At 43.9% G+C, this 19,260-nt stretch overlaps 1 protein-coding gene across 1 annotated transcript in view; it reads right to left on the bottom strand.

Moving 5' to 3' along the window:
- The window catches only part of TMEM163 (transmembrane protein 163), a 279,198-nt gene that overhangs the window by 91,823 nt on the left and 168,115 nt on the right, over positions 1-19,260 (bottom strand). The window contains exons 3-4 of the mRNA XM_069577763.1: positions 4,911-4,954; positions 3,432-3,523 (exon numbers count right to left, since the gene is read on the bottom strand). Of these exons, the coding sequence (XP_069433864.1) occupies positions 3,432-3,523; positions 4,911-4,954 (136 nt within the window). The remainder of the gene's footprint in view (positions 1-3,431; positions 3,524-4,910; positions 4,955-19,260) is intronic.

Genomic DNA, 19,260 nt, shown 5'->3' with positions numbered 1-19,260 from the left:
AGCCATCACACCCACAGTCAGTGCACACAGTCATCAGGCAGAAGGCTGAGCGGGGTTTCTATCGCTTTGCACTGGCAATTCCAAGCTCAAGATTCACTCTGAAGCTTAGAAATAAAAGAGGGAAAGTCAGAAGAGTTAACTAAGCACTGGTTGGATATGTCCTCATTTTCTCAAAACTTATTCTCCAGCAACTAACTGAAAACCAGTAGTTTTTCTAGCTATGCCCCTTATAATTCATTCATGCTCATTAATATGCAGACACCAGTTTCTCAGCTGGCAGTGATTTCATGAATTTTTAATTCACATGGGATGAGCCAGGGATTGAAATCTAAACTAAACCAACAATACAGAGGATTCTGAGTGTTGTTTTAATTTCTAGATTAAGAATCTCCAAATGAATCCATGGGCATCATCACATGGAACAATCATCCGGGAATTATCAAAGCAAATTGGTGAGTTTCTGCCTTATGGGTATTATCAAAGACACACTTTTAAGGGTATATATTTGGGGATCATTAAAAACAGTGAAACCAATGACATTTCTTATCATCAATCAACGTTGGATAACATGCTGGCCACCTGGTAAATGTTCACCGAGATCCCAACACTATAGAAAAGCCACAATAATTTGTGGCTTTGTGACTAATATGTAAGAGACTCACTTTAGCATAAAGGAAATCAGATATAAAAAGCAAATTAGAAAACAGAAATTGAGAAACAGTGAACACAATTCCTTCTAGAACTGCAAATCAAATTCTGGATTATTGATTCTAAAACAAGCAAGGCAGACGGAAGAGCTTTCTTTTCAGAGGGCAAGGCCCAACAGAAGTTTAATACATGTCCCATATGTCATTTTAAATTTCTAAAAGCCACATTGAGAATGTAAACAGAGGTAAAATTATAATAGTTTATTTAACCCAATATATCCCAAATATTCTTATATCAACAAGTAATCCATATTGTTTTCTAAATATTAATAAAATGTTTGTATTCTTTTTTCTTACATCTTCGGGATTTGGTGTATATCTTATTAACCTCTGTTAATAGTGTATTGGTGTGTGTATTAACCTCTCAGGAGCAGCCACATGTAAATGCTAAAACAGCCTCTAGCGGCTGCCCTATTGGTAACAGAACTATGGATCCAAAGAATGTGTTCATCTGACAGGATAGGGACTAGCTCTTGAAAGTCGAGCATATCTCTATACTTCACTCTCTAGACTGTTCTTACTGTATTCCTCAAAGACCAATCAGCAACATCCTGGGTAGATGCATTCACTGTTCCTTTGGCTAGACAGCTGGTAATTCAACTTTGATCACTATGGAACCATCAGTATCTTTTGCAAAATCAGTTTACTACTATCGCTTCTTGATTTTTCCAACCAGTAAACTGACTCACTTTTTCAAAATTTAACTTTATCCTAAATAACATCATCTATGATGTCACAGATTTGATATTTTAATTATATTTCTTAAAAGGGCCAATTTAACACTTAAAAGCAGCTTTAGTGCTCTATCTCAAGCCAATAACTAAACTAAAGTTGGCCCTCATTTGCGAGTCAGTTGTGGCATCATCTTTCCATCTGGCACAAGCAACCTCAGATATATTGCTATTTCCTGAGTCCCCTGACAATCAGCATTTACACAGCTGAGTGTGACGCAGCATCTCCCTCCAGAACACCTCTCGTCTGGGCACTACCACCAGCAATGGGGCTTTTCCTCGGTTGTATTCAGCTGTCCAAAAGCTACAGAAGTAGAGTAAAGCTCTTGCTCTAATGACAAGCCACGGTGACTCAGTCTCAGGGGAATCCCCTTAATAATGATGGCAGCTAAAGTTTACTGAACTACATGCCAGACACTGTCACGTTTATATATATATAATATGATATTATGTCATATATCATGATGATTAGTATCTCACTCACGTAATTGTCAAATACCTGCTTTTTTCCAGATAAGGAAACAAAGCATAGAGCAGTTAAGATAGCTTCGCATGGTCACAAAGCTGACAAGTTGTGGAGCTGAGATTCAAAGTCAACAAATCTGACCTTGGAACCTGGGAATTACCAAGAATATAAAAAATGGAAATTGAAAAAGACATGCTTTATGGTCACAAACACAAGTACTTCAAAGACAAATAATCACCCAAGAAACACGGAGACCGAGGAAGCAATATTTTCTAATACACAGAAGGACAGAAGACAAGTAGAATAATTTAGAACGCTTTCAAAATGTCCTCTGTAAATCACAGTGGAGAACACATCTTACTTAAAAAGGAAGGGAAAACAAGCATGAAAATTCAAAGAAACAAAAATTTTGGTAACACAAAGAGAAAGAAGATGGAAGGATGAATGTTAGATGGATTTGAAACAGGAGGGAAGGAGGCAGGGCATGACCTTTAAAAGAATGACATAGGCATATGTCATAGGATATGGGCATTGGGCATTGACATAGGACATGTCAAAAAATGGTTAGAGCCAACTAGGTCCAAGATGGTGAAGAGCCAATGCCCAGTAGACCTGAAGCCTCATTATACATACGCTCACTGTTAATACACTAGCAAGCTAAATGACGTACCCACCAGTGTCATGACAGTTCTGAGGCAAACCATGAAAGGCCAAAAAGTGGGTGGTGGCCCTAGTTCTAGAAGTCCTTGTCCCTTCTCCAAGCTAGTTGGAGTAATCCTCCTACTGATTAGTCTATGAAATTATCCAGCCCATAAAACTAACCACCCCAGGACTTCCCTGGTGGTCCAATGGCTAAGACTGCACGCTCCCAATGCAGGGGACCCAGGTTTGATCCCTGGTCAGGGAACTAGATCCCACATGCCACAACTAAGTTGTTTTAAAAAAAGGAAACAACTAGCCACCTCATATTTCAGGATCTCTCGCCTTCCGAGATGGCCCACACTATCGTCTGTGGAGCGTGTTTCTCCCACGGCCACTCTAGCCTTTCGAGACAGACCACATTCTGTCTATGGAATGTGTATCTCTCTAAATAAATCCACTTCTTAGCTGTCACTTTGTGTCTCTTACTAAATTCTTTCTGTGCTGAGCCATAAAGAATCTGAGCTTCACTAAGTCCTGAGACTGAGTGTATGATTTCAATTAAGACAGTGGGTTCAAGTCCCAATCTGAGCTGTGCAGTTTCAGATTGATCGATGAATAGATGAATGGATGGACAGACAAATAAGCACACAAACATTCACTCCAGGCTCAAGAGCAGAGAACAGGGAAAATTATAAGGGCACACCCCATCTCTCTGAGCATCCCAGAAGGGGCCAATAATATATGTGATATCACACCAGCCACTCTCAAAGGCAATTTGGGGACCTTATTCTCATCACTGTACCAAAGCTGCAAGGTGAGCCGTGCTGACAGCCTGATTACGTGGCAAGGGTTCTACAAAGTGAAAGAAGATAAAAATCCACTTACATGTACTCCCTATGGGCAGAGTGTACAGCGGCCGCGTTGCTGTAACGCCATAGGACAATTGCTGATGACAGGACATCAAGGATGGCATCAAACTAGAAGGAGGAGACACAGTGTTAGTGGTTTTCCAGAGTTAATAGGTCACAACCGTGAAGACACATGGCAATTGTTCTGTGACTTGGAACAGCTGAACCAGTGACCTTAGAGCAAAGAGGCTTCACATCATTACAATGCTGGCCACTCAGCATCCTCAAGGTGGAGCTCCTGGGAATTCTAAGTCAGGGCACCCAACACGCCCACGTGGTGCTAGGGTCATGGCTCCTCCTGGTCGCTTGCTGCCAGGGGTACGGGGAGAGCCACACTCCATGTGCGCTGAGCTCTGCTCCAGGGGCCCCTGACTGCCAGCATGCTGGCGATGGGGGTGGGGTGATGACACTTATGACACATGTGAAATTGGTCTCCCCAGGGCAGGCAAGATAATTTCAGCATTTTCCTGTACATCCCAAGCAAAGGATTTGGCCCAAGGACTCTGTGTTTCTGGCTCTCAATAGGACTGTTCTACCTGGGGTCCAGGGGTGAGGGTGGCGTCACCCAGGGTGCTCCATGAAGTCTGCCAACACTGTGAAATTGGATACAAAAACCAATGCATTTGTTCGAATGAACAAGTGAATGTGTAAGAAGAGAGTGAAGAAAGGAGGGGAAGGAGAGAGGAGTGTGAGTGAGAGAGGTGGGCAGAGTAGGAGGGTGACGTGTGCGTAATTTCTGGAGAGACAGTCCACACCTTTCAAAAGATTCTGAAAAGAATCTGCCAGCCTCAAAACATTAAGTCCTCAAAACAACAGGAAAAGTGGCTTTGGGAACAGGAACACACACCATCAGGTACAGGAAGCCCTGAAGCAGGAGAGCTGTTGAAATGAGCTTTCTTTGCATGAGTCACCTCACCCCAACACACTTCTTGTCTGGAAAACTACAAGCACTAATGCTCTCTCGAAGATGTGGGGAGACTTTACCCAAGTTTTCAGTATCTGAGACCCATCTTCTCTAACTAACTCCCATCAGGAAGCAGAAACCAGGGTACCCCTAGTCTGGCTGAAGACTGGCATTCTACTGACGGCAGCCCCATCTTAACTCACATCACCTTTGCCCATACCAGCAACTGCTTCACTTCAGTATGTGCCCATTTTCAAACCTACAACCTTAAGTGGCTGGGGAAAGGGCTAAACCCTTTAAGAAAAAAATCCTCTCAAGGATTTGCAGAAAACATGGTGGCCCTGATCGGCTGTTGAGAATTATACACTGTTGTTGCAGTTTATTTCTATCAAATTATAATTGTTTGTAGAAGCGACTTCCATAAAAGGTATATTTGTCATGCTCTCTCTCTCATCTGCTAACCACCCTCTTAAACCAGAGGCCCCAGCATGAGATTTGTGGGCCCGGGAGAAACGTGCAAAACTTCATAAAAGTACATTTCAGGTTACTTACTGCAAACCCAAAAGCAGAGGCGCTGTACCTCATAACGGAGACAGCTAAAAAGAAAGAAAATAGTATTCAGAATATTTTAAGATCTTGTGAATATTTTCTCTCATTTGTGAGAGTATCCATATATTTGATATGGCCTTTTAAACATCACTGGAAAAGTTCTATGAGAATGAAATTAAAAATTAACTGTACTTGTCATATCTGAGAATTAAAAAAAAAAATTCAAGAGTGATATGAAAAGATTCCAGACTTCACTTTCAAGGATCTCCCTTCCCAGTGTATCCTGAAGCACCAAAGGGCCAGCTTCTGAATGAAAACGCTCAAGTGATTGTCAATCAAATGACTGCTGAGACTCTGAGAATTTAACAACTGGGAATAGAGGGCTAGGAACCATCTTAAACTTTGAAAGTGAAACTGTAACCATCTGAACTGTTCTCATAATAACATATTTACTGATACACACACCATTGCTAGCACAGTTGGAAAAAAATCTCTTGCCCTCCAGAGCTTAAAATCCAGCGTGGACCTCAATAAAACTGTTTAGGAAAACAAGAATAAATTATCTTAAACAAGAGATGTCTACAAAAGTAGGTGCCACAATTATAATTAAAACATATTTCATCCATACTCAAAAACCAATCTACCTTTTGGGGGGCAAGTCGATTGGGTAGCACTTTTGTCTGATTCTGTGATCTGTTCTGTGCCAAAACCATGTACAGCTTCCAAGACAGTTCTCAATTTGACTTAATAAGGCAAGGTTCCAGGCAAAAGCCGTATTAAACAAGCACATGCCCACTCGCTAATAAAGAATGAAACCCAACCCTGAGGGTCAGCAAGGCTGTGAAGTGGATTGTTCCAGGCACAGGTGTTACAAGCACTCACTCAAGGAATAAGGAAGGCGTGGATACAGAGCATGGAAGTCAACATCCCTTTGGACTCCCACTCAACTCAGCACATGTCCCTTCTCTGAGAGCTGCTCTATGCTTATCCACATGGACCCCAGGCAGCCATACTGGGCTTTGTACTCCTACCCTCAGCTACAGGGTGGGGGCGGGGGGACATCCAACCCAGGGCAACCCAAACATGTTTCATTTTCTATGTATAAGGAATTCCTCTGTGTAGCAGAAACAGAATCTAAGAATTTTATTGTTATAAAGGATGTAGCTGATAAATACACTAAGAACTCATTTCTCCCAACTCTGACCAAGTTCCTGGTAGACCTAATCTAGTATGTCAATATACCAATCTTCTTTGCCTAGCAACAATTTGATGGATTTTTGAATGCTGCTGTTGTCGTTCAGTCACTAAGTCATGTCCAGCTCTTCACAACCCCAGGGACTGTAGCCCGCCAGGCTTCTCTGTCCATGGAATTTCCCAGGCAAGAATACTAGAGTAGGTTGCATTTCCTTTCCCAGGGGATCTTCCCAACCGAGGGACTGAATGAGTCTCCTGCATTGGCAGGCAGATTCTTTACCACTGAGCCACCAGGAAAGCCCCTTTGAATGTTATAGGCAACCAACTACTGACTTGATTTTTATAGATAATTGGGACACGTGATTGGCAAGTGTTCTAGTAAAGTTTCCAACTAAAAATTAAATGAATAATTGAGACTGGGATTCTAGTTGGTCAATGTACCCTGTTGGAATTGAAACTTGGAAACATCAGAGCTAGGGTTGGCCATGGTTTGTTACACAGATTGAGGAGCAGAGAGACAGGCATGGGGTATAAACACAGGCTCCTCTGTCTGTGGAATTTTCTAGGCAAGAATGCTGGAGTGGGTTGCTATTCCCTTACTGTCTGAGATACCAGGGTAGATTAAATAGAGTGGGTATTTTACCTAATATGGGGTCAAGGAATTGGCAGGTTTAGATCAGGAGGCTCATGGCAACAGTTGCTATGGAACCTGGTTAATTCCAGAGATTTTTGTCCTGTGACCTTGCTATAGGTCTCCACACCTGTGACATTGACATAGGGCTCCACAAGTGACAGATTTCAAAGTTGACACCCACTTGATTTTATTAAGAAACACAAGGAACCTTGTCTCAGAGACTCTAGAATCCAGCAAAGGATACAGCCACTGAAGGGGATTTCCCTGACTCCACGGCAGTCAAGGCCCATGATATCATGTACTTTCAGAACTATACTAGAAAATTCTGCTTGTGTGGCTTAAGCCTGCCCAGTGGATGAATCACTGATAGGACAAGTGAAATCTTCATGTTGTTCTACACCCCCATGCATCAAGGAAAATGGGAGCAGGAGGGCTCCAGGACCACCTAGAGTCCAGAAGAGAAGGCAGGCATTCCCATGTCCCATTTACTTTTAAATTGGTTCCATCTAATCTTCTAGATGAGAAAGGCTGAAGATTGTGTGGGGAACTGAGGGTGCACTGAAGGGCCCTCCACTTGGCCACAGCTCTGGCAGCTGTCCTATGGGAGCAATCCCCAAGCTTTTGAGATGACAGAACAGCAAATAGTCATTAGCACAGGACCCAGTGGAAGAGATCAGTCAGCTTTTTAGGAGTTTCTGAAGAGTAAATGACTTGGAGGGGGCGGGAGTGTGGGGAGCCATAACTGGACAAGACATACTCTGTTCTGGGATAAGAAGGGCCTCAAAGGTGGGACTAGTTTAGACAGCCCCTGCTCCCACAGAAAGAGAGCCACCTGTGGGGTTTTCATCATGGCATTTTCAACCTCCCTCACACTCGGAACGAGTTCCATTTGAAGTAGTCCTGGGCCAGAACGACCCACCGAGGCAGAGACTACAGGAAGGCCCTGCAGCCCACGTGTACCTGGGTGAGGGGAGCTGTGAAGCCAGCAAAGATCCATCAAAAGTCCAGTGGTGCCTTTCACGCAAGTGCTAGACTCAACGCTGGACAACAAAGAGGAAAAGGCCCTTTTGACCTCAGGCCATCACGCTGCAAGCTGCCAAGGTCCAACCCCATTGCAAGGGCAAAGCTCTCCTAGGAAGGCTGTTCCTGGTTGACGCAGAGGTCCAGCTGAAGGTAATGAAGCCTCTGTGGCTCTCAGCACGTGGTGTGAGGCTGTTTAATACTGCAGCTGCTCCTGAATAGAACACCTGAAACTGAGCAGGGCCCTGCATACAAAACCCTTTCTGCGTCACTCGTTCTCTTGTTTGCAGGAAACAGGCTTCATTCAGCCTCCAAGGCCTTCCCGGAGTTCCAAACAGCAGATTCTAATAAGGGAAGGGAGGGGATGCAGAGACAAGGGAGGAGCAGCCAAGAAACAAAAGTTCAGGCTTTACAACAGGATCCTGGTTTCCTCTCAAGGGATATATACAGAGCAGTATCTTAGTGACTCCATGGACTGTAGCCCTTCCAGGCTCCTCTGTTCATGGGATTTCCCAGGCAAGAATACTGGAGCGGGTTGCCATTTCCTATTCCAGGGATCTGTTAGCAGTTTTGTATATACTGAAACTCCCATGAGGTGGGAGAAGTTAACTGTATGCTGTCCATAAGCACTCACAGCCCAGACCAGTAAGGACCAGAAGGTTGATGATGCTCCCTATTACCTCACCACCAACCAATCACAGAATGTTCATGAGCTGATCACGCCTTCCTCTTTGAACCACTGCAATAAAACTCCTCACTACCCACTCCAGGTTGGAATTGACAGTTTTGAGGGCATTAGCTGGCTGTATCCCCCTTCACCTGGCAAAGCAATAAAGCTATTCTTTGCTACTTCACCCCAAACCTGTCTCCACATTTCAGTATGATACAAAAGTGTACAGACAATGAATCTTGGCTACACATTCCAACTGTCAGCAGCCTCCAGATTCATCTGGATACCACTGGTACCAGTGGGGAAACTGGGGAAATTTTCAGCAATGTTTCTGGTCCTCACATTCAGAGACTGTCTCTAACATTCATCACTGAACCATGCACTCAGGGAAGCAGTACTACCTACAGGCAACTGAGTCTCATTCCCTAAGGAGCTGAGACCTAGACTACTCCCCACCTCTCACTTCCCCGTGATGAGAGTGAAAACAGGCTGCCATCTGATTAGGCTGACCTTACACACCCAGAAACGCACACATAGCAACGGGGCTCCTCTCACTTTCCCTGCTTTCTTGTTTTTGTTTTTTTTAATATATTAAGACTCAGAGTCCTTAGGATGTTCCTAAGTCAAATGAAGATCTGCAGCTTGGGGCCTGCCTAGCAGCCATTCCCCATTTGGGTAGAAGGGCCCTCAGACTCCTCTGGGAAACAGGAGGTCACCTACCCTCAGACTATGGGGTTTGGGTGGGATGTCACCATGACCCCCACTCTAGCCTACCCCCTGTCCCATGGCCAAAGTTAATGATTTAAAGATGGCACAATTCAATTTGAGCCAGTGAGAACCTGTCCTGAGATTCTGCTGAAAATACTGGGAAGAGGATGTCTCTATCTAAGAGGGGACACAGAGCTGGCAGCATGAAAACAGGAGCTGCCAGTAGCAATTTTGCACTCAATGATGAAGGCCAGCTTAGAATGAGGCCAATACAGAGGAAAGCGGATATGAAGATAACGAACCAAAGCCACTTCAGCCAGTCTGAGTTGAGTGTGTATCACTGGATATAATACATCTTGACCCAAATCATCCCTTTCCAAAAATCTCTTTTAATGCCTAAGAAATGGACAAACACTTTCTACCAAAAGGTTCATAGCAGGTTTACATGATTTATAATAAAAAAACACTGGACACAATTTAAATATCCAGCAGTAGGGTAATGATTAAAGAATGGTCCATCTAAAGAATAAGCTATATATATAGCTGTTCAAAAATGCTTAGGAAGTGTGCTGCTGGCTAATGCTTATTTTAGCATATAAGAAAGAATAATAATATTGATAATAAACAGCTGGTGTACTGGTGTCATGGGAAAGGAATGGGTCCAGGTCAGGAGCAGTGCTGGCTGAAAAGTGAAAATGTTAGTTACTCAGTCATGGCCAACTCTTTGCAACACCATGGACTATAACCCACCACGCTCCTCTGTCCATGGAATTCTCCAGGCAAGAATACTAGAGTGGGTTGCCCTTCCCTTCTCCAGGGGATGTCCCCAACCCAGGAATCAAATCCGTGTCTCCCACATTGTAGGCAGATTCTTTACCGTCCAAGCCACTAAGGAAGCCCCCTGGCTGGTACAGATGCAAACTGAATGGAGAGGTCAGAAGGGGCTTCACTGAGAAGGTGAGATTTGAACAAAGATCTGGAGGAGGTGAGGGAGTGAGTCACACAGTCATCTAGATGAAGAAACGTCCAGATAATGGGAAGAGTCAGTGCAAAGGCCCTGAGGTGGAGTACCTGGAACGTATGAGGCCATTTGGTCTGAGACAAAAGGGAGTAAGAGGGGAGCTATGTGAGATAATAGATCTCCTTACTGTTTGAGAATAGGTAAGCAACAAAATGATATATGTGATACTGTCCATTTATACACTGAAATGCACTAAAAACAACTTTTAGTTAAAAAATCCATCAAACGATAACAGCAGTTAATCTTTGGTGGGTGGGAATATTTGAGTAGATTTCTTTCTACTTCTTTGTACTGCCTATATTTTCCACAACCAGCCTACACGTCCATTCAAATTAGAAAAAGAAATACATTTTATTTGAGGGAAAAGTTACCCAACTCATAACAATGCAGCAGAAATCATATTTATGACGCACACCAGGGAGCAGGCGGCATTGTGAGCTCATGAGCACACATGAGCTTCTGGTTAAGAGGAACACGAGCTACCGGACACATCTTCATTATGTCTCTGTTTCTGAAACCCATTTCCCCAAGGCTACATCACCTAATTGAAAAGCCTGGAAACGCCTCCAAAGAGTTCTCAGAAGCACAGTGGGGGCAGACAGGCCAGGGACACAAGCAGAATGTCACCTCCCCCCTAAGGGCCCTCCAGCCTCCCTAGTTTTTGTGGGTCCTACACTCTTCTTTCATTGACATGTGAAGGGGGTAAGAAGAGCTACACTCCCAGAAGCACACGTGCAACAGAAGTCCTAAATAAATATTTATACAGGTCTAGTTAAAGACCAGACCTTCTTTAAATAAATCCCACTCAGGCCAGAAATCACTTCAGCTGGAAACTCCAATTCAAACAGAAGGACAGCTGGAAAATGGATCAGACCCAGGCAACCCATTGTCAGGGGCCAACCGCATGCAAATCACGCAGCTGAGTAAGCAGCAGGAGCAGTGGGCTCCCGGAGAGGCTTCGGGAGGAGCAGACAAAGTGCCTTGGAAATGCAGAGAGGTGAGAGAGCCAGCTAGGCAGCTGAGGGTCAAGGCCTGGAGCCCCTCAAGGATGAAACAAAGAAGGCCATTTCAACTGCAGGCAAAATTTAACCAACAATGAGGACCCATCTGTCATTCTCACCAAAGCCAGGCAATAATTGTCTTGAGTCTTAGCACTCTTTTAGTAATACCCCAGGCCCCATAACACCTCTGGGTTGCTAAATTATGTACCCAGTAAAGCTCCATTAATAAATCAATCCCACTTTAATTAGACCACCTCTGTCACTCAGATGCCTAGCAACCACCTCACCCACAGCCATGGAACTAACTCGACTTGTGAACCATCCAGTTTCATCATACTGGCTGCAATCTAGGCAGCAGGAGGAGACAAAATTGACTGATGTTCTGACTCACTTAAACAGAACCTCCGACAGCTTGCAGACGCTCCCTCCCACTCAAACAAGAATATAACGTACTACCAAAAACGAGTGACAGGATGTTGAATTCAGTCATCACTGACGGCAAAGAAGGAACGCAGTTAGAAAAACAAATCAACAACACTGTTGAACCTGTTCAGCTACTCCTCTTCAGTGGCAGCACAGTAACAACCTTGTACTTTGTCTAGACCAGCATCTGCAAGAGGGCCACCTGAGGATGAAATTTAGAAGTTTTTGTTCGACCCATATAGTATGATTCAAGTATCAGAAATATGAAAATTTTTAATTGAGAGACTTCACAAATTAGGAAAAGAAAAGGGAGAGAGGGAGGAAAGGAAGGAAGGAATGGAAAAAACCACCTGAATTTTTGGCTTGTCTCAAAAACCCGAGATCTGCTGGTGCTGAGCAGTCCCTTTCAGCAGAGCCAGTGCTGCGTTCAGACAGGACGTGTTCTTGGGCAGCTGTCTTTCCTGCAGCATCGGACCTGGCTGGCCTCGCTCAACTGGCCCCTTTGGGTATGTAGCTGACCAGGCAGGCTTGGTGGTGTAGCCCTGAGCAGCTTAAGGGAAGAGATAGCAGTATCATCCCCATGCCTGCAATACCCAGCAAAATGCCTGCTAAATATTCATGTGGGCTTCACAAACACTAGCGTCTGACATCTCCAGTGTCAGGTGTGGCTCTTGGCAAATTACAGAAAGCTGTATCATGGGTCAGTTCTCAAAGCCTACACCATTCTTTGAGAGCTTCATCTTCCCTGGAATCTGAGAAGCTTTCATTAGCCCCGTCAGGCCATGGGCACTGACCACCCACCGTCCAGGGCTCTGCCTATCTGCAGAGAGTCCTTGCCAAGACCTCAGGAATGACTATGAAGGTTTCTCTTTCTTCCATGTAACCAAGAGACAGAAAGTAGCCATCAAGTTCCTTCCCCCATCCCATCACACAATAACCTGTGTGACCACAGCAAGAATGTGTATGAAGACGTTAGAAATCACTGCTCTTGAGCTACTGCTCTGGGGCAGGGAATGTCATTTGATGGTGACCTGGGCAGCTTTGCTGTAAACGATGCACTTGCATTCAGGTTTATAACAGGAGGAAAATCCCAAAGTGTCTTGCCTGGACTTCCCACATCCTCCTAACTGTCCCCCTGCCTGCACCTCTGCCCCAGCCCATTCTCAACATGCAGCCAGAGGGGTTCTACCTGCCCCATGCCCAGGAAAGGCCTAGGTCCTTATGATGGATGAGGCCCCAGGCGCTGACCTCCTCCCCTTATAGCTGCACCTGCTCACTGACCTCCCCTGAGCCAGGCACACTCCTGAAAGCCTGGGTTCTAGCTAGTACTTCCACCCAGAGCATTCTTACCCCAGAATCCAACTGGTCCAGTCCCTCATTGCCTTCAGGTCTCTGCTCAAAGCTCAGTTTGTAGGCCTGTCCTGACTTCCCTACTTAATACTGCAACCTTCCCTTTACCAGGCTCTAGGGTTCCTTTATCCAGAACACATACATCTACCACACCATCCCATTTACTAATCTACAAATATTGTATACCATTTGCCCCCTTCACCCACTAGAATGTAAGCACCACAAAGGCTGAAGGCTTTTCATTTTTATTCCTTGATGTCTCTCACATACCCAAATCACTGCCTGAACACATGAAAACACTCAGGTTGATAGGTTGATTGAAATAATACCTTCCCCTTACCTCCAACTTGCAGTGAATAGAGTCTTCAGGGAAACAGCAGACAGGACTAGGATTCCACATGCAGAGAGGCCTCAATGGGTGACCAAGCAGCCATTCCCTTAGCAAACAGGAGTGGCAGCCTGCACTTTGCAGGGTGTCACAGAGAAAGCAGCCTCTGTAAGGCCCATTCCCTGAAAGAGAATTTGGAGCATCTGGAAAGAGCAAAACTCTAGGACTATGGGAAGGGCCAGAATAGTCTTGAACTCAGAAAGTTAAGAGCCAGACAGAATAAGGAGTACACATATATTCAAAAGCAGTCAGAATGAAAACAACCCAGGGAGAGTCTCCACCCTGCACCAGGGCATCTCACTCCTTCCAACACACAGCAAATGGTCATTCTCTCGGCTTCAGTGAATGTAACATGAAAGGCACTCAACCCCATCCCAGAGCGGGAATCAGTCTTCCTAGAATGTGAATGGGACAACTGCCACTTAATAGGGAGAAATAGCTTTTGAGAGGCTCTCAGGGGTTCTAGGCACAAGAAGCACTAGCTCAGGGATGAAAAGCCCAGAGCCCAGTTTTTCAAGCTAGAGTTTCTTCAGCAGCACATTTTCACTTTCCTTCTTCTACAAACCAGGAATAAACAGGCAGAAGAGCTATTGGAAACACAATTACCCACCTCTGATGATCACTTACAGACTGTTGTCAGTGGAGTAACCCGTCAACCCTCACTGGTTGCTACGTTCATTCCAAAGTTCTCACTTGCCAGAACTAAGGGGAGGAGCTGGGTTCTTGGGGGAACATCACCTGCACGTTTCTAACAATCCTCCTTACATATGATTTTACTCCCGCCCCCCTGTGCTTTGGTTATTGGGATGCCAGCACAGCTCTATTGCCTGTGGGCGACAGGCCTGGCCAGGGGTCCTCAGATGATACTTAGACCCTAACCTGCAACCCTCTCCAGAACAACCAGAGCAGCCTGAGCTCCTTAATCTTCCTTCATTCAATAAACAAATACTTATTGAGCATATACTATGTGCCATTCACTGCTGTGATGAGCTGGGGATACAGCCATGACTTGCCCAGTGATTTGATAAAACGTGCCTCTAAAAGTCCTAACTATCCCTTCATGACAGAATGCTGCTACTTTTGCCTCATAAATAAAGCATTCACTGAACAGAAAACAGAGGTGGGAGAGTTTCATAAAACAGAACCCTGACAGTTTGTTGTCTCTAGACTACTGTTTGAGTGTCTACTCTGCTCAGTCATGACTGACTCTGCAATCCCATGGACCATAGCCTGCCAGGCTCCTCAGTCCATGGGATTCTCCAGGCAAGCATACTGGTGTGGGTTGCCGTTCCTACTCCAGGGGATCTTCCCTACCCAGGAATCGAACCTGTGTCTCTTGAATCTCCTGCACTGGCAGGTGGATTCTTTACCACTAGCACCACCTGGGAAGCCCCTGTTTGAGTTTGGTTGCTAGAAATTTGAAGCTTGAATGCTCATTCTCAAATCCTTATTTCTTAGCTGGCTTAGCATCTCTCCTCTGGCACCCAAAGCCCCTGTCCCTGCTGCCCTCATCTTTCACCATGCAGAAGAGATCCTGGTGTCTTCTCCAACCAGCCTGTGAAAACCTGAAGTCAGGCTCATTTCATAGTATTCAACTTTCTATCCCCAGGGTCTGTGAAAGCACCAGCCCATAGTGGCTGCATAATAAATGCTTACTGAGCAATAAATGCTTGCAAAATCCCTAAACCTAATAATAATATCTGGTTTTTAATTTAACATGCAAGGATTAATCAAAAGCTAATGCCATGGGCAATGAGAGCTGGCAAGGGGATAGATCCTGCCACCCCCAGCCTTGTCAGATGACTTAAGATGCCCCTTAGTCCAGCACCTATGACACCACACCACACACTGGACTTCTTTGGTAAAAACAACTGCTAATGGAACTTTTTAAAAAAACAACATATTGTGGGGAAGAAGAATACACTGAATAAGACTTTAAAGACTTGGCTTTAAAAGAAAATTGTGCTGAAAAATATGTGCTTAATTGAGCTGAATCAAAGTCATTAGAAAACCATTAACACTATCACTCAGAGAATAAAAGTTAAACAAGGTAGAAAAAGCACTTTTCTCCTCTCCTTCCCTACCACTGTCCTCTATAAAACCCACCAAAGCAACACGAAGCAAAGAAAACTAGAGAAAGAATATAATAACCAGAGACACTAAGAAATGACCAAACCAAACCCCAAATTTAAAGAGTAAATTTAATGCATCTGAACCAGAGATCAAATTGCCAACAACCGCTGGATCATGGGAAAAGCAAGAGAGTTCCAGAAAAACATCTATTTCTGCTTTATTGACTATGCCAAAGCCTTTGACTGTGTGGATCACAATAAACTGGGGAAAATTCTGAGAGAGATGGGAATACCAGACCACCTGACCTGCCTCTTGAGAAATCTGTATGCAGGTCAGGAAGCAACAGTTAGAACTGGACATGGAACAACAGACTGGTTCCAAATAGGAAAAGGAGTACGTCAAGGCTGTATATTGTCACCCTGCTTATTTAACTTCTATGCAGAGTACATCATGAGAAATGCTGGACTGGAAGAAACACAAGCTGGAATCAAGATTGCCGGGAGAAATATCAATAACCTCAGATATGCAGATGACACCACCCTTATGGCAGAAAGTAAAGGGGAACTCAAAAGCCTCTTGATGAAAGTAAAAGAGGAGAGTGAAAAAGTTGGCTTAAAGCTCAACATTCAGAAAATGAAGATCATGGCATCTGGTCCCATCACTTCATGAGAAATAGATGGGGAAACAGTAGAGACAGTGTAAGACTTTATTTTGGGGGCTCCAAAATCACTACAGATGGTGACTGCAGCCAGGAGATTAAAAGACGCTTACTCCTTGGAAGAAAAGTTATGAGCAACCTAGATAGCATATTCAAAAGCAGAGACATTACTTTGCCGACTAAGGTCCGTCTAGTCAAGGCTATGGTTTTTCCAGTAGTCATGTATGGATGTGAGAGTTGGACTGTGAAGAAGGCTGAGCACCGAAGAATTGATGCTTTTGAACTGTGGTGTTGGAGAAGACTCTTGAGAGTCCCTTGGACTGCAAGGAGATCCAACCAGGCCATTCTGAAGGAGATCAACCCTGGGACTTCTTTGGAAGGAATGATGCTAAAGCTGAAGCTCCAGTACTTTGGCCACCTCATGCGAAGAGTTGACTCATTGGAAAAGACTTTGATGCTGGGAGGGATTAGGGGCAGAAGGAGAAGGGGACGACAGAGGATGAGATGGCTGGATGGCATCACGGACTCGCTGGATGGCATCACAGACTCAATGGACGTGAGTCTGAGTGAACTCCGGGAGTTGGTGAAGGACAGGGAGGCCTGGCGTGCTGCGATTCATGGGGTCGCAAAGAGTCGGACACGACTGAGCAACTGAACTGAACTGAACTGAACTGATCAAATACATTAAACCTTACATTATAGGAATATAGAAGGAATGTGCTGAGAGCTGATAATATACCTCAATCAAATCTTATGCAGAGCTCAGAATTTTCAACTGATGACCCCTTACAAGCAACAGCAAGTTTTGGAGTGAGTCCTAGCATCCATGCCTGATCCCTTTTCCCACATTTCACACACCAGAGAGCAAAGAAGGTGAAACCAAAGGAACAGTTGCTTAGAAAGCACTGGTACAAGATTCAGGCAATTGGGAAATCAATGGCATCTTCAGGGAAAGGAGCAGAGGTTCCACTGTCAGCCATGCAGTCTTCTCTTGCTCACAAGGCAGGAAGATGCTCCCTATAACTGAGACTGGATGGAAAATGTACAGAGAAAAGGTACTCAAAGCTGCATGCAGCTCTGCAAACATCCCCAGATATTAGGACAGGGATGTATGGCAAACTGGCAGACGGAACCAGAGAACCAAAGGGAAATGAGAAGTTAATTTAGCAAGGCCATCAGACATTAAGTCAATGTACAAATACCAGTTATTTCTATACCAGATAGTAAGAAGATACAATTTTTAAAGATACAGCATTAAAATCAAATATCTAGAGGGGAAACTTATAAAAAATGCATAAGAGCTCTACCAAGAAAAATAATAAGACATTGCTGAGAGAAATTAGAGTAAGCACACCATGAAGAGACAATACCATGTTCGTGGATTAGAAGAGTTACTGTTAGCAATCAAAATTCTAGCAGTTTTTTAATGAGAATTGATAAACTGATTCTAAAGTTTAAGCAGAAAGCAAAGAGTCATGAGTAGTCAGATAGTACTGAACAACACAGAAGACAGTCACTGCTGCTGCTGCTGCTGCTAAGTCGCTTCAGTCGTGTCCGACTCTGTGCGACCCCATAGACGGTAGCCCACCAGGCTCCCCTGTCCCTGAGGTTCTCCAGGCAAGAACACTGGAATGGGTTGCCATTTCCTTCTCCAATGCATGAAAGTGAGAAGTGAAAGTGAAGTCCCTCAGTCGTGTCCGACTCTTAGCGACCCCATGGACTGCAGCCCACCAGGCTCCTCTGTCCATGGGATTTTCCAGGCAAGAGTACTGGAGTGGGGTGCCACTGCCTTCTCCGAAGACAGTCACTACCAGATATCAAAATTTATTTCAAAGCTATAGTAATTAAGACAGAATAGTACTGACACACGGATAAACAAAAAGATCACAGAATGAAAAGATCCACACATATAGGGTGACAATAAAGGTATCCTAAGGTACAGTGGAGGAAAGAAAGGTCTTTTCAATAAATGGTACTGGGCCATTGACCCTACCTCACACCATACACAAAACACAATTGTAGATGAGCTATAGATATGAATATGCTAAATAAATGATAACATAGGAGATATCTGAAACATAATATGGGAGGATATTTTCATAATCTTGTGGGCAATAAACAATTTCTTAAATAGGACATAAATATACTCATCATAAAGGGAAAGATCATTAGATTAAACTACATGAAAAGACCCTATTAAATGAGCAAAACAGCCACAGGGTAGAAGATATTTATAACACTGATAACTACTAGCAGACTTGAATCCAGAATATGTTAAGTCTAACAAATGAATAAGAAAGAGAAAAACAACCCACTAGGAAAATGGGCAAAAGACTTAAGCAAACTCCTCATGAAAGATGATGGATATGTGACCAGTAAACATTCGAAAATATGCTCAACTTCGTTAGTCATCCAGGAAAATAAAACCCACAGAGAGATACCACGACAAAAGAAAAAAAAGGCTGACCATTCTAATGTTAGTAAGGAGATGATATAGCTGGAACTCTAAAAATTGCTGTAGAAATGTAAATTGGCACACTTCAGAAAACTGGTTGCCAGTATCTATAAAAGCTAGTCGTGCTCTATTGCCCAGTCATTCTACTCCCCTGTACCCAAGAGAAATGCACACATATGGATACCAAAAGATGCTTACCAAATGTTGACAGTAGCAGTGTTCCCAATTGTCAAAACTGTAAACAACCCAAATATTCAACAGTAGAGTGGATAAGTGGCTGGTGCTGTATATCCATCCAATGGAACACCACACAACAGTGACAATAAACAAATTACAGCTACTCACAATTACATGTATGAGTCTCAACAAATAACGGTGAGATGGAAAAGAACATAAACAAAAAGCCTTCACTGGACAGATAATCTACTTATGATTCTGTTTGCATAACTTTGAAGACAGACAAAGCAATGTACGGTGGTAGAATTCAGGACAGTGGATACCTCTGGGGCAGGAGCAATGACTGGGAGAGGGCAGGAGAAGGGATTCTCAGGTGAAAAGATGAGTGAGTGTGAGTGGTGGTTACACAGATGTGTTCATTTCATGAAAATTTAAAATGTATAATTTTGATCAGGACACTCTAATGTATATCTATTATACTTCAATTTTTCACAAGAATACTTATAAATCAGCATTTTTTTAAAGTCCAAGGAATAGATAAAGAAGATGTGGTGCATTTATAATGGAATATTACTCAGCCA

Source organism: Ovis canadensis, chromosome 2 (genome assembly GCF_042477335.2).
Source record: "Ovis canadensis isolate MfBH-ARS-UI-01 breed Bighorn chromosome 2, ARS-UI_OviCan_v2, whole genome shotgun sequence".
Lineage (NCBI taxonomy): Eukaryota > Metazoa > Chordata > Mammalia > Artiodactyla > Bovidae > Ovis > Ovis canadensis.
Note: the sequence above shows the minus strand (reverse complement) of the source record. Positions and strands in the feature narration are given on the sequence as shown.